Source organism: Grampus griseus (assembly GCF_964374135.1).
Source record: "Grampus griseus genome assembly, chromosome: 19".
Lineage (NCBI taxonomy): Eukaryota > Metazoa > Chordata > Mammalia > Artiodactyla > Delphinidae > Grampus > Grampus griseus.
This window is the reverse complement of record NC_139013.1, coordinates 41,089,634-41,107,070: the sequence shown is the minus strand read 5'-3', so window position 1 is coordinate 41,107,070 and position 17,437 is coordinate 41,089,634. Positions and strand designations below refer to the sequence as shown.

Genomic DNA, 17,437 nt, shown 5'->3' with positions numbered 1-17,437 from the left:
AAGATTACCCAAGTCGGGAGATGGATGCGGATGGGAGACGGCTGATGAGGCCAGCTCCCTGCCCTCCATTCTGAGGCCTTCTCCCCATCTCCCCTCCTTGCCACCTGCCTGATCTGGAGAATCCTGTTTCCTCCACCACCACCACCACCCACCCTTTACAGACAATGAGGTCTCACTTCCAAGCTTGCTCCAAGTCTACGTCTCACTAAACCCAACTCCTGACCCCCACCTCAACACAAACACACTTTCTTGCCGGGGGTCTGTTCCCCTGCCACCTCTCACATAGGAGGGGTGAGGAACACGCAGTTAGTGCCTCAATCAGCCGGAGACTCAGGCCTCAGCATTCCAGCAGCTTCGGTCCGTAAAGTACTGTTGGCAGCCTCGCCTCTCCGGGAAGCGCGGCCTCCGGGCGCTCTGCCCCGCCATCCCGGGGAGCCTGCCGCGTACTTCCTCTGCAGGACTCCCGTCCTTCCTTCTCTCCCCCGCCCCCCCCCCCAGCCCGCGGCCGTCGCACGCGCTTGCGGCCCAGGGGTCCCTAGGCCCTGCATCCACCGCCCAGGAGCGCCCCCGCCCCCTCTAGAGCTCGCATGCCATGGGGGCGCTGCGGGCACTACTGCCCGCCTGCGCTCTGGGAAAGGGCAGGGGGCGCCGAGGCCAACCCAGCGACCTGCCGGGCGCTGGCGCCCCGCCTCGGTGCAGTGCCGGAGGCGGTGCCCACCAGGTTAACGCAGCCGGGAAGACACTGGCCAGGCTTCTCGCCCACGCCAGAGCCTCGCCTTCTGGCGAAGGCGGTGCCGGCCACACCCACGTGCGGGTTTCCCACGACCCAGCCTGGAAGGAACGGAAAACCCAAGGAATCAGTCGACCCAGGCCTCACTCATCTCCTCGGGGGCCCCAGCTACCTTGGCAAAGTGTGCCTGCAGACAAAGACGGCGTCCCCGGTGTCGCCGGCCCCCTCCTTTCCCAGGCGGGACACCCTCCTCCCCTGCTCAGGAAGTGGAGACATTACCTCGGCACCCCTACGCCACAGAGGGCCCAAGAAGGTCCCGCAGCTGGAGACCCCACGTGCAATCAGGCGCTGGTGCGGGGCTCTGCCTCAGGTGGCCCTGCCCAGACAGGGGGCCGTGTCACCCCCAAGCCGGCGGAGGGAGCCTCTTGCCCCCCATACCCTTCGCTCGGAAGGGATCAACGAGAGCTCGGCCCCGGTAGGCTAACGCGCACCCGGCTTCAAGGGCAAGAGGTTGGGGGCGCTCCCTAAGCCCTCCCCCCACCCCCAGAGATGACGGAAAGAGGAAAACCCCAGACAAGGATGCACGCCGCCAATCTACTCCCGACACTTTGCGGGGCTGCCCAGTCTGCAGCCTCTCCAGCTGACAGGTGCGCCCTGCTGCGGGGCCCACACGCGTCGGGGTGGAAACTTGCGCGCGGGGTAGGGGCTCTTTCCTTTGCGCCCGGCCGCCCTCCCGGCCCCTCCGAGCCCGCAAGGGAAGGGGAGCCCAGGCCGCGAGTACGTGCGGCCGTGGCCCGGCTGACCCGCAAAAACCCGGGCGCCAAGCATCTTGGTGCCTGGACAGGTGCGAACCCCTGGGCGGGCCTGGGGCAGGGAGAGACTCCAGCCAGCCTCATGCCCCTCACCGTCGCCCGCCTCCCAAGCCATTCACAAACCAGGAGCCACAAGGGAGGAAGGGAGGAGAGGCTGGAGAAGGAGAGGATGGAGGAAGAAAGGGAGGAGGGGTCAGCGGGGAGGGGGCTGCAGGAACGGGAGCCGGGAAGCTTGGAGATGCCGCAGCCCTCAGCCCGCCTCCCGGCGCTGGACGCCGCGCCCGCACGGCCCCGGGAGCCGGCGGGGTCCGCGGGGCTCAGCAAGAGGCACCCCTGGAGCCCGGCGCGCCCGGGTACCCCGCGCGGCCCGCCCCTCCGAGGCAGCCGGCCGGCCGGCCGGGCCTGCGCTCACCGTGCCGCCGGCTGCCCGCGCTCCGGTGCTTAGCAGGCCCGCGGCTGCTCCATGCCCCTCCTCCCGCTCCTCGCCGCCGCGCCTCGCTCCACCGTGCGCCGCCGCCACCGCGCGCTCCGACTGAAGAGCTCCGGCCCCGCGGAGCCGCCTTTAAGTACCTAGCGCGTCCCCGCCGGGAGAGGCGCCCTCCTCCGGCCCTGGGGCCGGGAAAGTTGGGAAGAGTGGGAGGGCTCCCCCGAGGGCCGCGAGGTAGCACCTCCTTCCCGGCTCGGCCAGAGGTAGCCCCACGCGGCCGGCGCGCGGTTGGACGCAGGCTCCCGAGTGCACGCGGCTACTCCAGTTCGCAAAGACTCACGAATCTCCGCACCCTCCGAAAATGGGTTCCCCCTCCGCCGCTCTCGTTCCGGGACCAACTGCCCAGGGGGAGGTGGTCATTGTGCTCAACCTAGAACCTGAAGCGTAGTTAACTTCAGTATAACCCATAAGGGCTTCCAAAATTATGACTCTCAGTTGCCCCCTCCTCTGCAAAGCGGGGGAGCGGATAGAAATCCCTCGACTGCAGCACGCGGAGGGACTGTGCGCTGTATAGGGTAGTCCCTAAAGCCCAGACCCCAGAACCTTCCTGCCGGCAAAAAAAAAAAAAAAAAGGCGCAGAAGAGAATACTTGTTAAATACAAAAAGACTGGTCAAAGGTGTTACCAATTGTGAAATTGTGACAAGCTTAGCTTTCAATCCCGCAGTGGGGCGCTGATGACTTTAACGCTTTTTCAAAAGCTGCAATGGTTTTGCAAGAACCTTGTAAGTTCCAGTGTCCTAAAGCCAAAACCAACTCTCCTCTCCTTTTTACACCTTTATTTCCGACATCCATGACCTCCTAAATTCCCAACTGATCTCATCGCCAGAGGCTTCCAAGCTCCCAAAAGCTGGTGCTAGACTTGGGTGAGGTGAGGTCGCATGGGGTTGGGGGGAGGTGGGGAGTTCTTAGCAGAGGAAGTTAGTTCAGAACGAGCTGAACACGCTGGGTTTCTAAATCTCAGAAAATCTTGGAGGTATTATAATTGAAGACTAATAAAAAATGAATTTACATATCTTCCAGATACACCTGGGACAATTTCCATCACTTTTTCCAAGCTGCAACAAATTTATAGGAACCCTGAGTTGCAATCTGTAAGCTGCTCCTCTCAGAAGTCTTAGGGGCTCACCCTGACTCACTCTGGGCCACAGAGCTCACCCCTCAGTCGCCCAGGCAAGCAGACCCCTGGCACACCTCCTCCACTGCCCCCCCCCACCCGCCCCGCATCTTGTGTTACATAAACCAAATCACTTCTGGCTTTTGCTTGAGAAAATCATCACTAATATGCTACATGGTTTAAACGTGTGCTTTTTAAAACTAGTATTCGCGATGGGAATGTGTTTTGAACCTCAGATGGGCCCTATTAAGAGCAAACAAGGCACAGGTGGAGAGAGAAGCCCTTGGTTAAGAGGACGACTCTGGAGTCAGTTCTGCCCCTAGCCGTGTGGCACTAACCTCAGTGTCTTCATCCCAGAAATGGGATTGAGTATCTACCTGACATGGATGTCACAAGGACTGAAGCGACTGACTGACAGTAAGTGCTCAGTAAAGGTTAACTGCAGCCAACTTCAACCAGAGAATGGCATCTGCTTGCTGATGCTATGGATTCTACATGCCTATCCCTCTAGGATGTGACACTTGGTGACAGGAAGTTCAGAGATCAGTGTTCAGGAAAAATGCCTTGTCTCAATTGCATTACGGACTCCTTGAGCTCTAGGCCACCGCCTCTACATCCAGGAGCATCACAGAGCCTGGAGTTGCCAGAGACTGGAGGAGCTATCTGATTCTACCTCCCACCCAAATTTGCCATCTGCAAAATTTTAGAACAGGGGAAACAAGCAGGGGCTGGGCGGCAACAAAGATGAGTGCATCGGCCTGGTGGGGAGCCAAGGTCCCATTTAAAGGAGATGTCCCTTTGAGAGGGAGGGCCCAGCGTGGCCAGGTACTCTGTTGTTGAGAAGCCAGAAATCCAGATTTTTACGTGAAATCTCCTCATATTAAAGTGTTAGCTACTAATTCAAACGTTAAAAAACACTCCACAGGCCAGGCCAAGTGTGTCTGTGAGTCAGATCCAACCAACTGGCTACTTGCAAGTGACCTGTTTAGACTCTTTAGGAACGGAGCAGCCAGTTTGGAAAGGTCCCGTCTGCCCTCAGCAACACAGCAACATGACATCTTGGGTGCAAGTTTCCTGGGGCTGCTCCAGGATCATCTCATGCCTAGTTAATTTCTAAGGCTCCAAATTTGTCCCACAGGCTTAGTGCCTGTCTCACGCAGCTGGTTCCAGGGTTGCGCTGGTACAGCACAACCTCACTAGTCAGTTAAAACCTCCGAAATGAAAGGCAGGTCCAGATGCAACATTATGAGAACAGTAAACACTCTGCCCATATCAATTGCCTTGGCCCCCTAAATGGCTTCCCCCGGGGAGCAAATTATCTTTTTCTGGTCTGCAGGGCCAGCAACCTGGTGTTATCAGGCAGCTTGGAGAGTCTTTACCTTTGTGGCCCGGCAGGATTTGCCTGTAATTAACATCCACTTTGCCATGACCTATTTGCATTCATCTCTTCAGGGGGAGATGGGTAGGGGAATCCTTAAGGGTCTGACACAATAAAGCTCACGTTTATCTCTGCTTACCACTGGGGATTCAGAAATAGGACTAATTCCATACCCAATTACTTAAAAATGTGAATTCAGAGGTTGCTGAATTGGCTTTTACACAGGTTCCAGAGGGTAAGCCTCCTATTCAGCTCTGTAGCAGAAGATTCATGCGGCATTTCAACATTCATTTACTAAACACTGAAGACCTGATCCGAGCAGAGAAGGATGCTTTGGCACTGCAAAGTCTCAGGCTGGTCCCTGCCATCTAGATGGTTATCCGTTTTGAAGAAAAATACACTTGAAAAATTAAGTCACCGTACAAGAAAGTATATAATGTTGATGAGAGAATCCAACTGCAAGAGCTTGAAGATTTCGGGAAAGAGATCTCTGTGAGCTGGTATGGGCTGGGCAGTTTCATGGAGGACTTGAGCTGACTGTGTAGAGAGACAAGAGCATTCTAGACAGGAAACAAAGCTTACGAACAAGAGTAGGTAGAGGAATGGGTGAGGTGTGTTTGAAGGCCAGCAAAAGAGAGGTCTGGATGAAACAAGAAATTTACACTGAAGAAGTTGCAACGGTGCCTGCTCTGTAGAAAGTGCCTGATAAAGTCTAGCTGCAGAGAAGAAGGAAGCTAGGGATGGATTCTGGAAGGCCTTGGATGACTGAATAAGGAGTTTGGATTTTATCCAGTAGGTAACAGAGAATATTGAAGTTGTCAGAGCAAGGTAGTAAGAGGCTGTAAGTATTGTTTGGGGATGGCTGAGCCAGTGGTGTTTTGGGGTAAGGACTAGGAATGGGGTAGGAGACCTGTTAGGAGGCAGATAAACCACAAAAAAGGGGTGAGAAAGGGCAGCTGTGAGAATTGTTGGTGCTGCCCTCAGGAAGTGGAGGTGAGGGCAGGCAGTGCCAACTATCTTGGGCACAAGCGAGAGTACAGGTGGAGGAATAATCAAGGAAAAGAGACTTCTACAGTTCGGAGGGTGGAGGGGGCCATTCTCAAAGCTCTGGAGGTTTTGAGATGACTGGAGCTGACAGTACCACAAACACATATTTCACCTTTCAACTAATTTTCAAATCCAAACCCACGAAATACCCAAATACCTTTGTGCCAATAGAAGCCTGCCATTCGATCCCTCTTGTCATCACTCGTGCTTGAAGCTGCGGGACAACCCTGCCAGCCAGTAACCAGGAGTTGCTTTGCTCTGCTAGTAGCCTAGTGAATGACTGGGTGGGGGAGGGGCGGAGGGATGGTCTCGCTCCACAGGCTGCCCCCTCCCCCTCTGACCTCACGCTTTAGTGCTCCACCCTGGCATCCAGCCCACAGCCTCTAGCGAAGCCAAGCAGAATGGGGGATGGCAGCCAAGCCACCAGGTCTCCCCCAGTCCCTCCAGGCTTCATCCCATCCACTTCCTCTGGGCTGACCACAATCAAAACCTCTTGAAGGTAATGAAGGTGAATTTAAATTGGCCCCCAAAGAGTAGCTGGTTATGCCCCCCAGCTGACTACACAGGGCCTCCTCCTCAAGGCAGCCTAACAATCTGCCACACTAGTTCATACATAATTCCAAGTGGAAAGCGTATGCCTTGACAGCGGCAAGGCAGCTACTACCAAGCAAAGTTATCCCTTCATAACTCTTCCCTCTTACCGACAAGTACTCTGTAATCAGTACCATTTCTAGGTGCTACGTTTGAAGAAGCAGGCTTAAGGATTTTCTGTCCTGCAGTTACAATGGTTAGATTTTAACTCCAGTCTCCCTCCGTGGATAGAAGAGTCATTTTCATTTCAAAATAAAGGGCCTCTGCTCTGCTGGAGGCAGAGCTGCCAGCTCCTACTAAGGGGCTAGGTTCTTTTATGCTGGCTTGAAGGTCAGGATTAGAAGGGCACACAGAACGATAACCAAGTGTCAAGCCAGACCTGGAGATGCTTTCTTGAAATCCTGAACAGAAAAAGCTCTTCCTGGCCATCTTTCCTTCCTCTCCCTCCCCCAGGTGAATACAGAAAGAAATCCAGAAGGCGATTTTAAACCATAATCTACCTTCTTGGCAGAATATTGTGCAGCTACTAAATATAATGTAATGTTCGGGAAGAGAATGTAGGAATAGGCAAAAATGCTTATAATGCAATGTTAAGTAAAAAAGGCAGGATACAAAAATTGTCATGTATGAATGACTACATTTACGTTGTTTTCTTTTGAATCCTATGAATTAAAGGGCAGGAGAGAAATTCACCCAGATATTAAGATCAGGTTTGTTTGGGTGGTAGAACAATGAATTTTTTCTCTTTGCCCTTTTCTCTGTATTCTCCAAACATTCTATAAATAAGTATAATAGTCTTGTAATAAAAAGATTATTTTAAAATGATATGAATTGTAAATTCACAGAATTTCCTTCTAAACTAGCGCTGGGTGGGATACAGCCCATATCATACGTGGGCTCATGTGAAAAAGTCTGGCAACCTCCGTCTGCTAAGAAAGCAGGAAAGTTGGGAGGGCCAGGATATAGGATTAGTGGTAGCCAAAACTCCAGTACTTTGCTTTATTTAAATCCCTCCCACTGTTCCTTTGAGAGAATTTTTGCAGGGAAGAGGGGAGTATGTAGAGCTGTGCCTGCTCATCCAGCAGCTCTGAGTAAATTATAAAAAGACTCCTTCTTCCTTCCTCCTGGCAACACAGCCCAGAGCCAGGGCACACGGCTTGCCTGGCACAGCCCAGCTGGTGTCAGCCCCCACTCAGCCCCTCATCCAGGGTCACGGTGATCCTGGGGAAGGGAGACAGGTGCACTTAATGTGGGCTCTAGTAGTACCCTGAAAGGATGCTTTTCCTGAAAAAAAGTATTTCCAAGAATGATGATGTCAACAGCATTGCACTCCTGCCCGGGGAGAGGCTGTCTCCTCTGGGTGCTGTAAACCTACCCCCATGCCAGTACCAATGGGTACGTCCACACCCACACGTGCACGTAACATACTGTACACAGAACGGACACACGCGTACTTGCTCATTACACAAGCGCACACTCACTTTCCCGGACTTCAGCAGGATGCAATCCCAGCCTACAGCCCCAGTTGCAGGATCAGCAGGAGAAGAACAAAACCACTTAAGGTAACCTTGTTCCAAATTCATTTGGCTTCATTACAATAACATCAACCACAGTTCTTAAATGTGCTGGCGCTTCTGCTTCATGTCCTTGTTCTTGATTAAAGACACTGTTAGTCACTGTCACAGAGGAGGTCCGAAGCTGGATCCTCCATAAAAGCAATTAGAGAAGAGCTGAGGGTAGAGGCAGTCCCCATCAGCTCCTTCGTGGGGAGAGACCCCCCAAAATATGTCCCACTCTCAGATTTTTTTTGTTAGGACACCCCCCCTAACTCACTCTCTCTCTCTCTCTCTCTCTCTCCTCTTTTCTCACCAGATAAGCTAATGTAGTGGTTCTCACGTCTGGCTGCTGCACGTTAGACTTTTAAAACCTGGGAAGCTTTCTGAAAAACACTAATGCCTGGACCCTATCCCAGATCGATTTAGTCACAATCACTGGGGGTGAGCCCCAGGCTTGAATTTTTTATTTAATTCCCTAGGAGACTCTATTACACAGCCAGCAGTGAGGACGCATCCTGAGGATTCTCCTCAGCTGGGTTTGCAAGTGCATTTCTGGCACTGGGAGGACAGCAGACAGCCAGCCAGTCCCAGAGGTGAGCTCCAGAGCGTACAAGTATCTATCCATTTTCCTCCAGCACCATGCCTGCCACACTTGTTTGAATTAAGTGACCTTAAAAACTTAACAATGAACCAATGAGCTACTAAGCCAGAAGGAAAAAAAAGAAAAAGGAGAAAAGACGCTGATATGAGGTGGAAATTAGGAGGGAGAGCCAAGGAGAAACAGAGGCGGGCAGACAGGACCAGCTGGGCACGCCACTCCCAGATCTCCGGATCTACCTGGAATTGGGTTGATATAATCTTTTAGTTGGCAAAGGTGCTGCCTGCTTTTTCCAGAAGAACTGGGGGAAAGCCACGGAGGAGAGAGTTGCCAAAAACAACTAGGATTAGTTTTTGTTTTACAAAGGACAGGACTTCTGCACACTGAGGACTTTTCCTACCTAGAGGATGGGTTAGGGTAGTGGATATGGGCTGCTCTCTTTTGGGGCATGGAGTCTCCATGACTCTCTCTCACATGGTCCTGGCCTTGGCCACAGAGAAACACCCACATGGCTGATGCTGGAGCCTTGTTCTTTGCACTCTCTGAACAGCACTGATACAGTTTCTTTGGAAAGTGGCAGGGGGATCACCCCACGCCCAGCTCTTCAAAGCATCAGCACAACCATTCTTTTAGTAAAGACAGCCTAATTTCAGGCTGGCCCTTCCCTAAGATTAACAAGGTCACCATAAGTTTTGAAGTTTGGAAAGTGGTGTGTGGTCTAATAAAGAGGTGTGTGAATGTGTCCCACCCAGGCACTGTTCTGAGCAGGTTTTAGCTCTTAAGGCAGACAGTGAAGATTAAATTTTACATCATTTAATAAACCACTTAAACGCCCAGTAGCTCTTCCTAGTTCCCCAGCAGAGAGGGTGCTCCTGCAGCTCCGAATCTGCCCCGCAAACTGCCCTCCTCTCATAATACCAACAACTCTCACCCTCAGCACCCCCCCTGCATCTCTGAGATGGAGTTAGGTGCTGGCTAACTGGTTCCTATAAGAACTAGCAAATGAAGTCAGAAGTTTCTCTGCTCTAGTGCACTCACTCGCTTCTCCCTTTGTCTCTTCCCATCTGCAAGAACTTATCTCTCTGGACCTTATTTTTCCCTTCTGCAAAATAGGGCCATTAATTCCAGTCTCATTTTTTTCTCTGAAGGAATGGTATGGAATAGAGCTATCAATGTATATATGTGAGAAATACATACACACGCATTAAAACAATCCATTGTTATCATTCTGAGATACCAAAATCTGAGAACCGAAACCCTGCTTACAGGAGGTAAAAGGGTAAACAAAAAACAACAAACCTTCAAAGGAGACATTTCTGGGCTCTCACTGGAGTTCACGGGAAGACTTACTACATTTTCTATGTTCCCACACACGGCGCGGCAGCTTCAAGGGTCTACTACCTTAGCCACCCCCAGAAAGAAGAATAGGCCTTTCAATGAGCAATTTACAAAAGCTGACGAAGTACAGGAGCAGGTGGGCTGGGGGGCTTTAGCAAATCTCATCTCCGGCTGCTAGGCAAACTACAAGGTCAAAAACAAGATCTATAGCAAGTTCTGGTGTTTGAGGTTAGGTTTTGATGTACGTGGACACTATCTGGAGGGAATCAGGGCTGAGGTTTATCTTGACATACATGGTCCATCTGAACAAGCAGGGAACCACTGTCTTTATCCTCACTTATATTAACAGTTTTTTACCACTTGGAAATATAGTGTCTATTGGGTGGCAAAGCACAGTGGCTAAAAGCTCAGCCTTGGGAGCCAGACTGCCTGGGTCCAAATACTGGTTTGGCTACTTCTCACTAACTATGTAATCTGGAGCAAGTAATTAGCCTCTTGTGTGCCTCAGTTTTCCCATCTGTAAAACAGGGATAATAATAATACCTACCTTGGGACTCCCCTGGTGGCGCAGTGGTTAAGAATCCGCCTGCCAGTGCAGGGAACATGCGTTTGAGCCCTGGTCCGGGAAGATCCTACAATGCCTCGGAGCAAGTAAGCCCATGCACCACAACTACTGAGCCTGCGCTCTAGACCCCGTGCTCTGCAACGAGAAGCCACCACAATGAGAAGCCCGCGCACCGCAACAAAGAGTAGCCCTCGCTCAACGCAACTAGAGAAAGCGTGCAGCAACGAAGACTCAACGCAGCCAAAAATAAATAAATTAATAAATAAATTAATAAAAATAATAATACCTACCTCATGGGCCCAGTGTGAGGATTTAGTGGATTAATATATGTCAAGTGTACAGAAGAGCACAATAAGCTCTTTATAGTGTTAAATGATTATGATGTACAGTGATGTAGAGCTACAGCAATCATTCATCCTGGGTTTTATCAGGATGAACCTGATACTTTAAGGGGCCGTCAGACCCGATGTCCTGAGTCTGGTGTGGGAACCGTGGTCATTATCCTGGGGACACCTCTAACCCCATGAGAAGGCATACCCTAACACTCAGGACGGAGTCTCAGAGCTGAGAGCCTAGTCAGAGCTCTTTTGAATACACCTGCAGGAGCTCAGGATTTCTCTCCAGGACGAGTACTTGTAGCTGGACTTTGGCTGCCGGTGAGCATACTTGCAAAGTGTTATTGTGCCCCTACCGGTGGTTTTGATACACAGAAAACTCCATCCCCTGAAGATTTCCTGGGCCTGAAATTATTTAGAGAATGGTGTTAACACTTTGCTGTGGTGACTGAACCTGCATTGCATGGTTATTAAAGCAGTGTCAGCTGAGGATGGAGGAACGTAGATCGGCACAAGCGTGTTGGTGGAAGGAACATTGAAAATGTTCATATCTTCTGGATCCAGCCTTCCAACCTTTTAGGACTTATCCTATAGAAACACTTCAGTATGCAAAGAGTTATGCTTGAGAATCATTGAAGAATCATTGGAACTTAGAAATAATTCAACTGACCATCAAGAGGCAAATGCTTAAACCAGCTGTCGTTCATCTATACAATGGAAGACATGCCACATCAACAGGGGAGAGGGGGCTGTAAGTACTGAGTGTCTCCAAGGTATGTGACTAAGAAAAAAATCTATGGGACACTCTTTATGGTGACAATCCCATTTTTGTTTTTGAAAGCAGTAAGGTATATTCGTGTTCGTTTGGGAAAAGGATGAAAGGAAGGAAAGATCTAGAGGGATATACACCCACCTGCTGGTCAGTGGTAACCTTGGGGTAGGAGTGGAGGTGAGACTGCGAATTCTTCTTCGTTACATATACTTTAAATTTGTTATAATTCATAAAACATATAATTTGTGCGTGCATGCACACACACACACACACACACACACACACGCACGCATGCAGCCAGGGCATCTGTACCTGAGGGCTCTGCCACTCCTCAGCACTATGAGGGCAGGAGGCCAGCACAGGGTCGGCATCCCTCAGCTCGTGTCAGCAGAGTTCCAGTGACTGCTTTGTGGGACCCACATGCCGGGGCTCCTGTGTGTATATGAGCTCCTGAGTGCTTCTCAAGCTGTGCTCTAGTTGAAAGGGCTTTGCTGCTATACTAATTCTGGGGGGAGAGGCTCCTTAGGATTCAAAAGATGTTCAAAAGAGTCTGCCTCAAGCCCCCCAGGAGACTTGGGCCAAATTCCACCAAAAGGGAATAACAATAGTTTGCCTCTCTGTTCCACGATGTTGTTGTATCATACAAGTTCATGGGTAAAAAATGACCTTCCAAACTAAAAGGAAACACAGAGTAACTGATCTTGCTATTCTATGCCCCCAGGGACTGCAGAGTGTCACGGGGGTGGGGGCAGGTAATACCTGAGCTTCCTGGGAGTACGGACCTACCTGAGTCAGCATGAAGAACACTGGGGAGGGACAAGAGGGATGACCCTTCAAATAAGTGGGTGCAGCCCCTTCCAGGGCTGATGGTGCAGGTCTGCGCTGCCTCTACACCTGCTGGAGGCACGGGGTACGCTGAGCACAGCCCTGAGCCCCGCCAACAGGGAAGAGTGCAGCAGCCGGTGTTCTAAGAAGACAACTCCCCAACCCCCAAGTGGCCAGTCAGCTCCGAGCAGAGTGGTGCGTGGAAGTGAGGTGCCGTGCACTGCAGGGAGGCTGCTGCGTGTGACTGCAGAAGCTCTGTGGCTGCAGAACTCGCTGGAGGACACAGCACAGCCCTTAGAGGTCACGCCTGCTGCTGTCCAGGAGGCAGTGGAAGAAGACCACCCCCCATGCCCCCGTCGTGGTCAGGGCAGAGTGGCTTGCCTCCCACAGCCCACCCTGGAACTCAGCTCCCGTTCTGACTCTCTCCCTTGCCACTGAAATTCCAGCTGAGCTTTTGGATTTCTGTGCAGAGAGACTGCAGAAGCCAATCTGGTTTTGTACAGGTCAGGTGAATCATCCCCCAACCAACTGATCAACTTTCACGTGTCTTGGCCATCCCTCCAGTGCAGGCGGCAGGCAAGGCTCCCTTCACTCACAGCCTCACAGACAAAGAGATGGAGCAGGGCGGGGACAGAGGCCAGACCAACCCGTCTGCTGTCCTCTTTCTTCTGGGGCCAATGAGGAGAAACGGCTGCTGCCAAAGAAGGCATTGGTGAAAGGGGATGGGGCTCACCACTTCCAAACTGAGAGAAAACTGTGGTTGGATGTGAACAACTTCTGGCTCAATACATTTCCCATTTTACAGCTTTTATCATCTTGGCCTCAAAGCACTTTCCAAAAACAAGCTGAAGGGGCGTCAGGTGGAAACAGGTCTGCGGCTGCCCCCTCACTCAGAGCGGTCCACAGGCTCCACGTTGTTCGGCACGTCGCCCCCTGCACCCCCTCCGCTCCACTTCCTGCCCGCTCACTGTGCCCAGCAGCACTGCCCCTCCTCTCTCACCTCCGGGCCCTGGCACTCGCCACTCCCTCTGCCTGGACCACTCTTCCCTCAAGTATCTTCATGGCCGCTCCTTCACCTCCTTCTGATCCTTACTCAAACTTCAACTTCTCAGTGAGGCCCTCTCTGGACAACTTATCCAAAGTCACAGCTCTCACCCCATACACTCCTCACCTTTCCTTCCCGACTTGATTTTTCCCTAGAGCATTTATCACCATTTGATATCCTGCTTTATTCTTTATCTTACTTGTTGCCTGTCTCCTCCTGCTACAACGTAAGCTTCCCCTGAAGGTAAGCATTTTGTTCACTGCAGTGTTCTCAGCATGTGGTGCTACGTCTGGCACATAGTAGGTGCTCAACAAATTGTTGTCGTCGTTGCCTGTGATTCGCTTTCCTACCCTCCTGTCCCTGGTCAGCCCTTACACGTGGATGGGTCGGCAGAGCCACAGGAAAGTGAAGGAATGGAGAAGAGAGGTGAAGAAAGAAGAATATGAACATATGGAAAAGTATGTGTTTGGAGAGACGATAAGGAGCAAAGTGCAAGTTAAGAGATTTCTGATTAAATAACAGAGTGTGTGGAAGGGTAAGTTTGTGCCAAGGAGGAAGGACAAAACAGCAGAGAGGGAAGCTCTCTAGAATGTCCAGTAAGTCTAACCTGATCAACCAGTCGACACTTGGGCAGAGAGCCTGGGGTTTGGCTGCAGCCACAGCTTTGGGCCCCTGCCTGACTCTTGCCACAGTGCCATCCTCTGGAGACCAAGGGAGATGTGCCGGTGGCCTAGAAGAGGAGGAAGAAGCAGGGAAGGGAAAGGGGGCAAGTAAAAGACTAATGAGCGATACAGGGGGGCGTGGGACAGACTGCTACGCAGTGGAGGGGACTGGAGGTGCGAGGCCAGGAGAGTGTCTGTAGCAGAGACAAAGGGAGGAGACTGGAGGAGCAGCAGGAGGAGGTGGCCGCAGAGGGAGGAGAGACGGGCAGAGGTGGGAGGCAAGCACAGGGACGCTGCTATTACACAGAAGCAGACACGCGTCTCGGGCCTGTGCAGGAATGTGTCACTATTGCTCCTGCCATCTGCCCCTGGAGTTCTGTGCCTTTTTCTTTTTCTTAAGTTTTGCGTTCTTATTATCGTAAAGCTCTCAATTCTCATGCTTTCTCAAGGATGGAGACATATATAGATACAGATATCTATATACATATCTATACATATCTATATACATGGGAGATTATTTTACAATTTGGTAATTTTTAATATTTTGGTCATATTTGGTGTTTAGAAGGGTTACATTACGGTATCCTCCCCTTGAGTTTGGTAACAAGGACAGAAAAGGTCACTCTCTGAAACTGAATCCATCAAAGTCAATAAAGAACAGATGCTTTTAGCCAGTTGCCAAATAATTCAAATTAAGAGCCAATTTATAAATGGAGATAAGGGGACCACAATGCTTTGTGAGGCACTCCCTAGACCAGGTGTTTAGACTAGAGACTTTCTCAGTCTAATCAAGCTGATCAATTAGGATATGTCCTCAGAACTGAAATACATTTAATGCAAATAAAGTTGTAAGTTAAACCAACCATCTAACATACCTAATCTGATTATCTTAAGTGGGTTTTATGGGGTTTAGTTAGAGGAAGGCCAAGAAATAAAAACTTTTAGTGTATATCCAGCTGGTCCAAAGGAGATTCTTCTCTGATTTGAAAGTCCAATCCTGATTTTCTAGACACCCTTGATTTGGAGAATGGAATAATCCAGCTACCCTAGCTGAACGGAAATATTCCTTGGAAACATCTGACTGCTTCTGTTCACTGCTCTCTAGGCTAACCTGTGGGCCATAGCTTTCTGTGAGCTGGCCTCTTTAAAGGGATGCTCACCACAAAGGTTCTAAGCTAAGGACGTGCCTGTAATCAGGCCAGAAGAAAATAGCCTGATGTTAACTGGCAAGTGGGCTTCTAGACAGTCCTTCAGTCACCTGAGAGTTCTGGGAAATTGTGTTTTGGTTCTGCTGGGCCTGGTCACCAGAGAGTGGGGATAGAATCCTGTGATAAAATTCAGCCCTGCAGAGCTGAGGACTGGTTAAGGACTCTGGGTTAGCCTCACCAAGGTGTTGATGACTGGGACGGGTTGTCTGAAGCGATCATCCAGTACGTCCTTTTTGTCTTCTCTTTTAGCTGCAATCAAAATTCAGTAACCAAAATATATAAATAGATAAAAAGACGTCTAGAGTGCTACGTGTGAAATGACTTCAGTAAACCTGGCATCAGGTCACCAATACATAATGCACTTTCCAACAGGCATTTAGCACGAACACATTGTCTAAGCATTCCTCTTTCTCAAGGAGCAGAAGACTGAAGGCGGGATATAAACTCTCTCATCTGAGATGTTTGTGGCTCTTTTCTCCTATAATCAGGGCAACTCTGTGCTAACAGTAGCAGAGGGAGTGAAAGAAAATGGCCTGGGAGGGCAAACACAGCACTTACCTTTCTTCTCTGGAAGATTCAACCAGCTTGATTCTCTTTTCTGGAGATCAAATCCTCAGCGCCATAGCTTTCCATCTCAAAAGCAGAAGACCAGATTCAGACCTGTTATTCTTTCCAGCCAAGATAGTTTTATTCCAGTTTTGCATGTTTTGATAACAATTTCCTTTCCCTCCCTCCCTACAATTGCGTCTCTGTACCCTGAAATGCCTCTTGAGCATCCAAGGATGACCAGCTCTGGCTGCTCCTCATTACAAGAGGGACAATCTCAGCATGAAAGAATATCAAGACATGTGACCTATGGGTGGGCCAACCTCTTCTACTCAAGTCGCAAGAGAATGGTCAATCAAATTCCACCGGTTGTGTTAAAAATATACTGCCATCAGGTAGACATCCTTCTCTAAATGCTACAGGACAGTGAAAAATGTGCAGGTTAATGAGATCTGTAATCTTTTTTTCTTTTATCGGCACACACTTCAGGCTGGATGCAGGATGGCTAAATAGGTGCTTTAGGAAGGTCAGCCCGAAGACACACAGGACCAGAGACATAAAGCCACCTCCGGGGGCAGCCATATTGCCAGCACCAAAGGGGCAGTGGGGCCACCTGCTGGAAGGCTTGGGCACTGCTCTGGCTGCTTGGTCCCTCTGCCTCCTGCATGTCCTTTGAGGTTGGTCTATGGCAGGACCATGATCTTTTTCTCCAGCTTCTGTGGTGGGAACAGGAAGTTTCTCATTATCTCATCCAGCTCTTCCAGGGCCAGCTGGGCATGGAGCTTGGCAACGTCATCGGACTCCAAACGTACCACGTGCTTCAGCAGGTGGTAGAGATCCTTGAGGACGTCCCTCAGCACCTGGATGAGAGAGACAGAGTCATGGCCATCTGTCTACTGTGCCAACATTTCTCAGAATGACCTAACTGCCTTCTCCTGTCTGAGGAGTTCTGTGAGGAAACCCACAGGCTCCTTTAAGAAGATAACGCATGGCCCTCTCAGGTTGGAGATCGAGTGGGGCAGCTGTACTGAGGTAGGCTTCCTTTTGGGTTTCTCATGCACTCCTGACCCCTCACTACACTGGCCTTGGTGGCTACTGCTCCCTTTTAGCCCCAGACCCCTCCCTTCAGTTCCAAGGCATGGCACAGACCTCAGGACCATAGGCAGGCAGTACTGCCCAGATACGGCTGCTCCTGAGAGCATGTTTACCAGCATTCTCCTCTCTAGCTCCCACAAAGCCCTCTGTGACACCCACTGAACAGGCACCTATCTTATGAAACGCAGGAGGCTATTTCTTCAGCAATCATGCTTTTCCTTGCCACTACTTTAAAAATTTTCCACCATTGTTTCATGTCCGTGTCGTTCCCTCAGTCACTATAATTTTTTTTCAACTCCAACTCTGCAATAGGAAGCAAGAGAGGACTCCATAGACACAGTCACACCCATTTTTCACATCCAATACTCTGATCTGATGGTCTGATATGGAACTGGGAGGGTGCCAGAGCACCTACTCCCAGGAGCTTCTAATTTTGTCCCAAGTCCTCCTGGCTTGGGAGCCAGAACTTCTAGCAAGAAATGGGTTCTTCTAGCAGAAGAACAGGGAAACTCAGAGGAAGGGGCCTTAGGGATCATTTAGTCAAATGAGGGACTGAAGACTCCAGGTCACAGGGGGTCACATGTCTTGTCTGCAGCCACTTTCAAAGTTAGTCCTGGTTGAGGGCTCTTTGCCTCAAAAGTTACTATTTTTTGGGTCAGGTACTGCACTAGTATTTTCCATATATTATCTGATTTTTATGCCAGTCATATAAAGAAAGGAAAGCCCCACTTT

General features: G+C 50.5%; 1 protein-coding gene across 1 annotated transcript in view; it reads right to left on the bottom strand.

The window, feature by feature from the left end:
* Positions 1-15,745: 15,745 nt before the first annotated feature.
* Positions 15,746-17,437, bottom strand: part of TANGO6 (transport and golgi organization 6 homolog) — a 177,634-nt gene continuing 175,942 nt past the window's right edge. Inside the window, exon 18 of the mRNA XM_082677163.1 lies at positions 15,746-16,470. Coding sequence (XP_082533289.1) covers positions 16,294-16,470 — 177 coding nt within the window. The 3' untranslated portion in view covers positions 15,746-16,293. The remainder of the gene's footprint in view (positions 16,471-17,437) is intronic.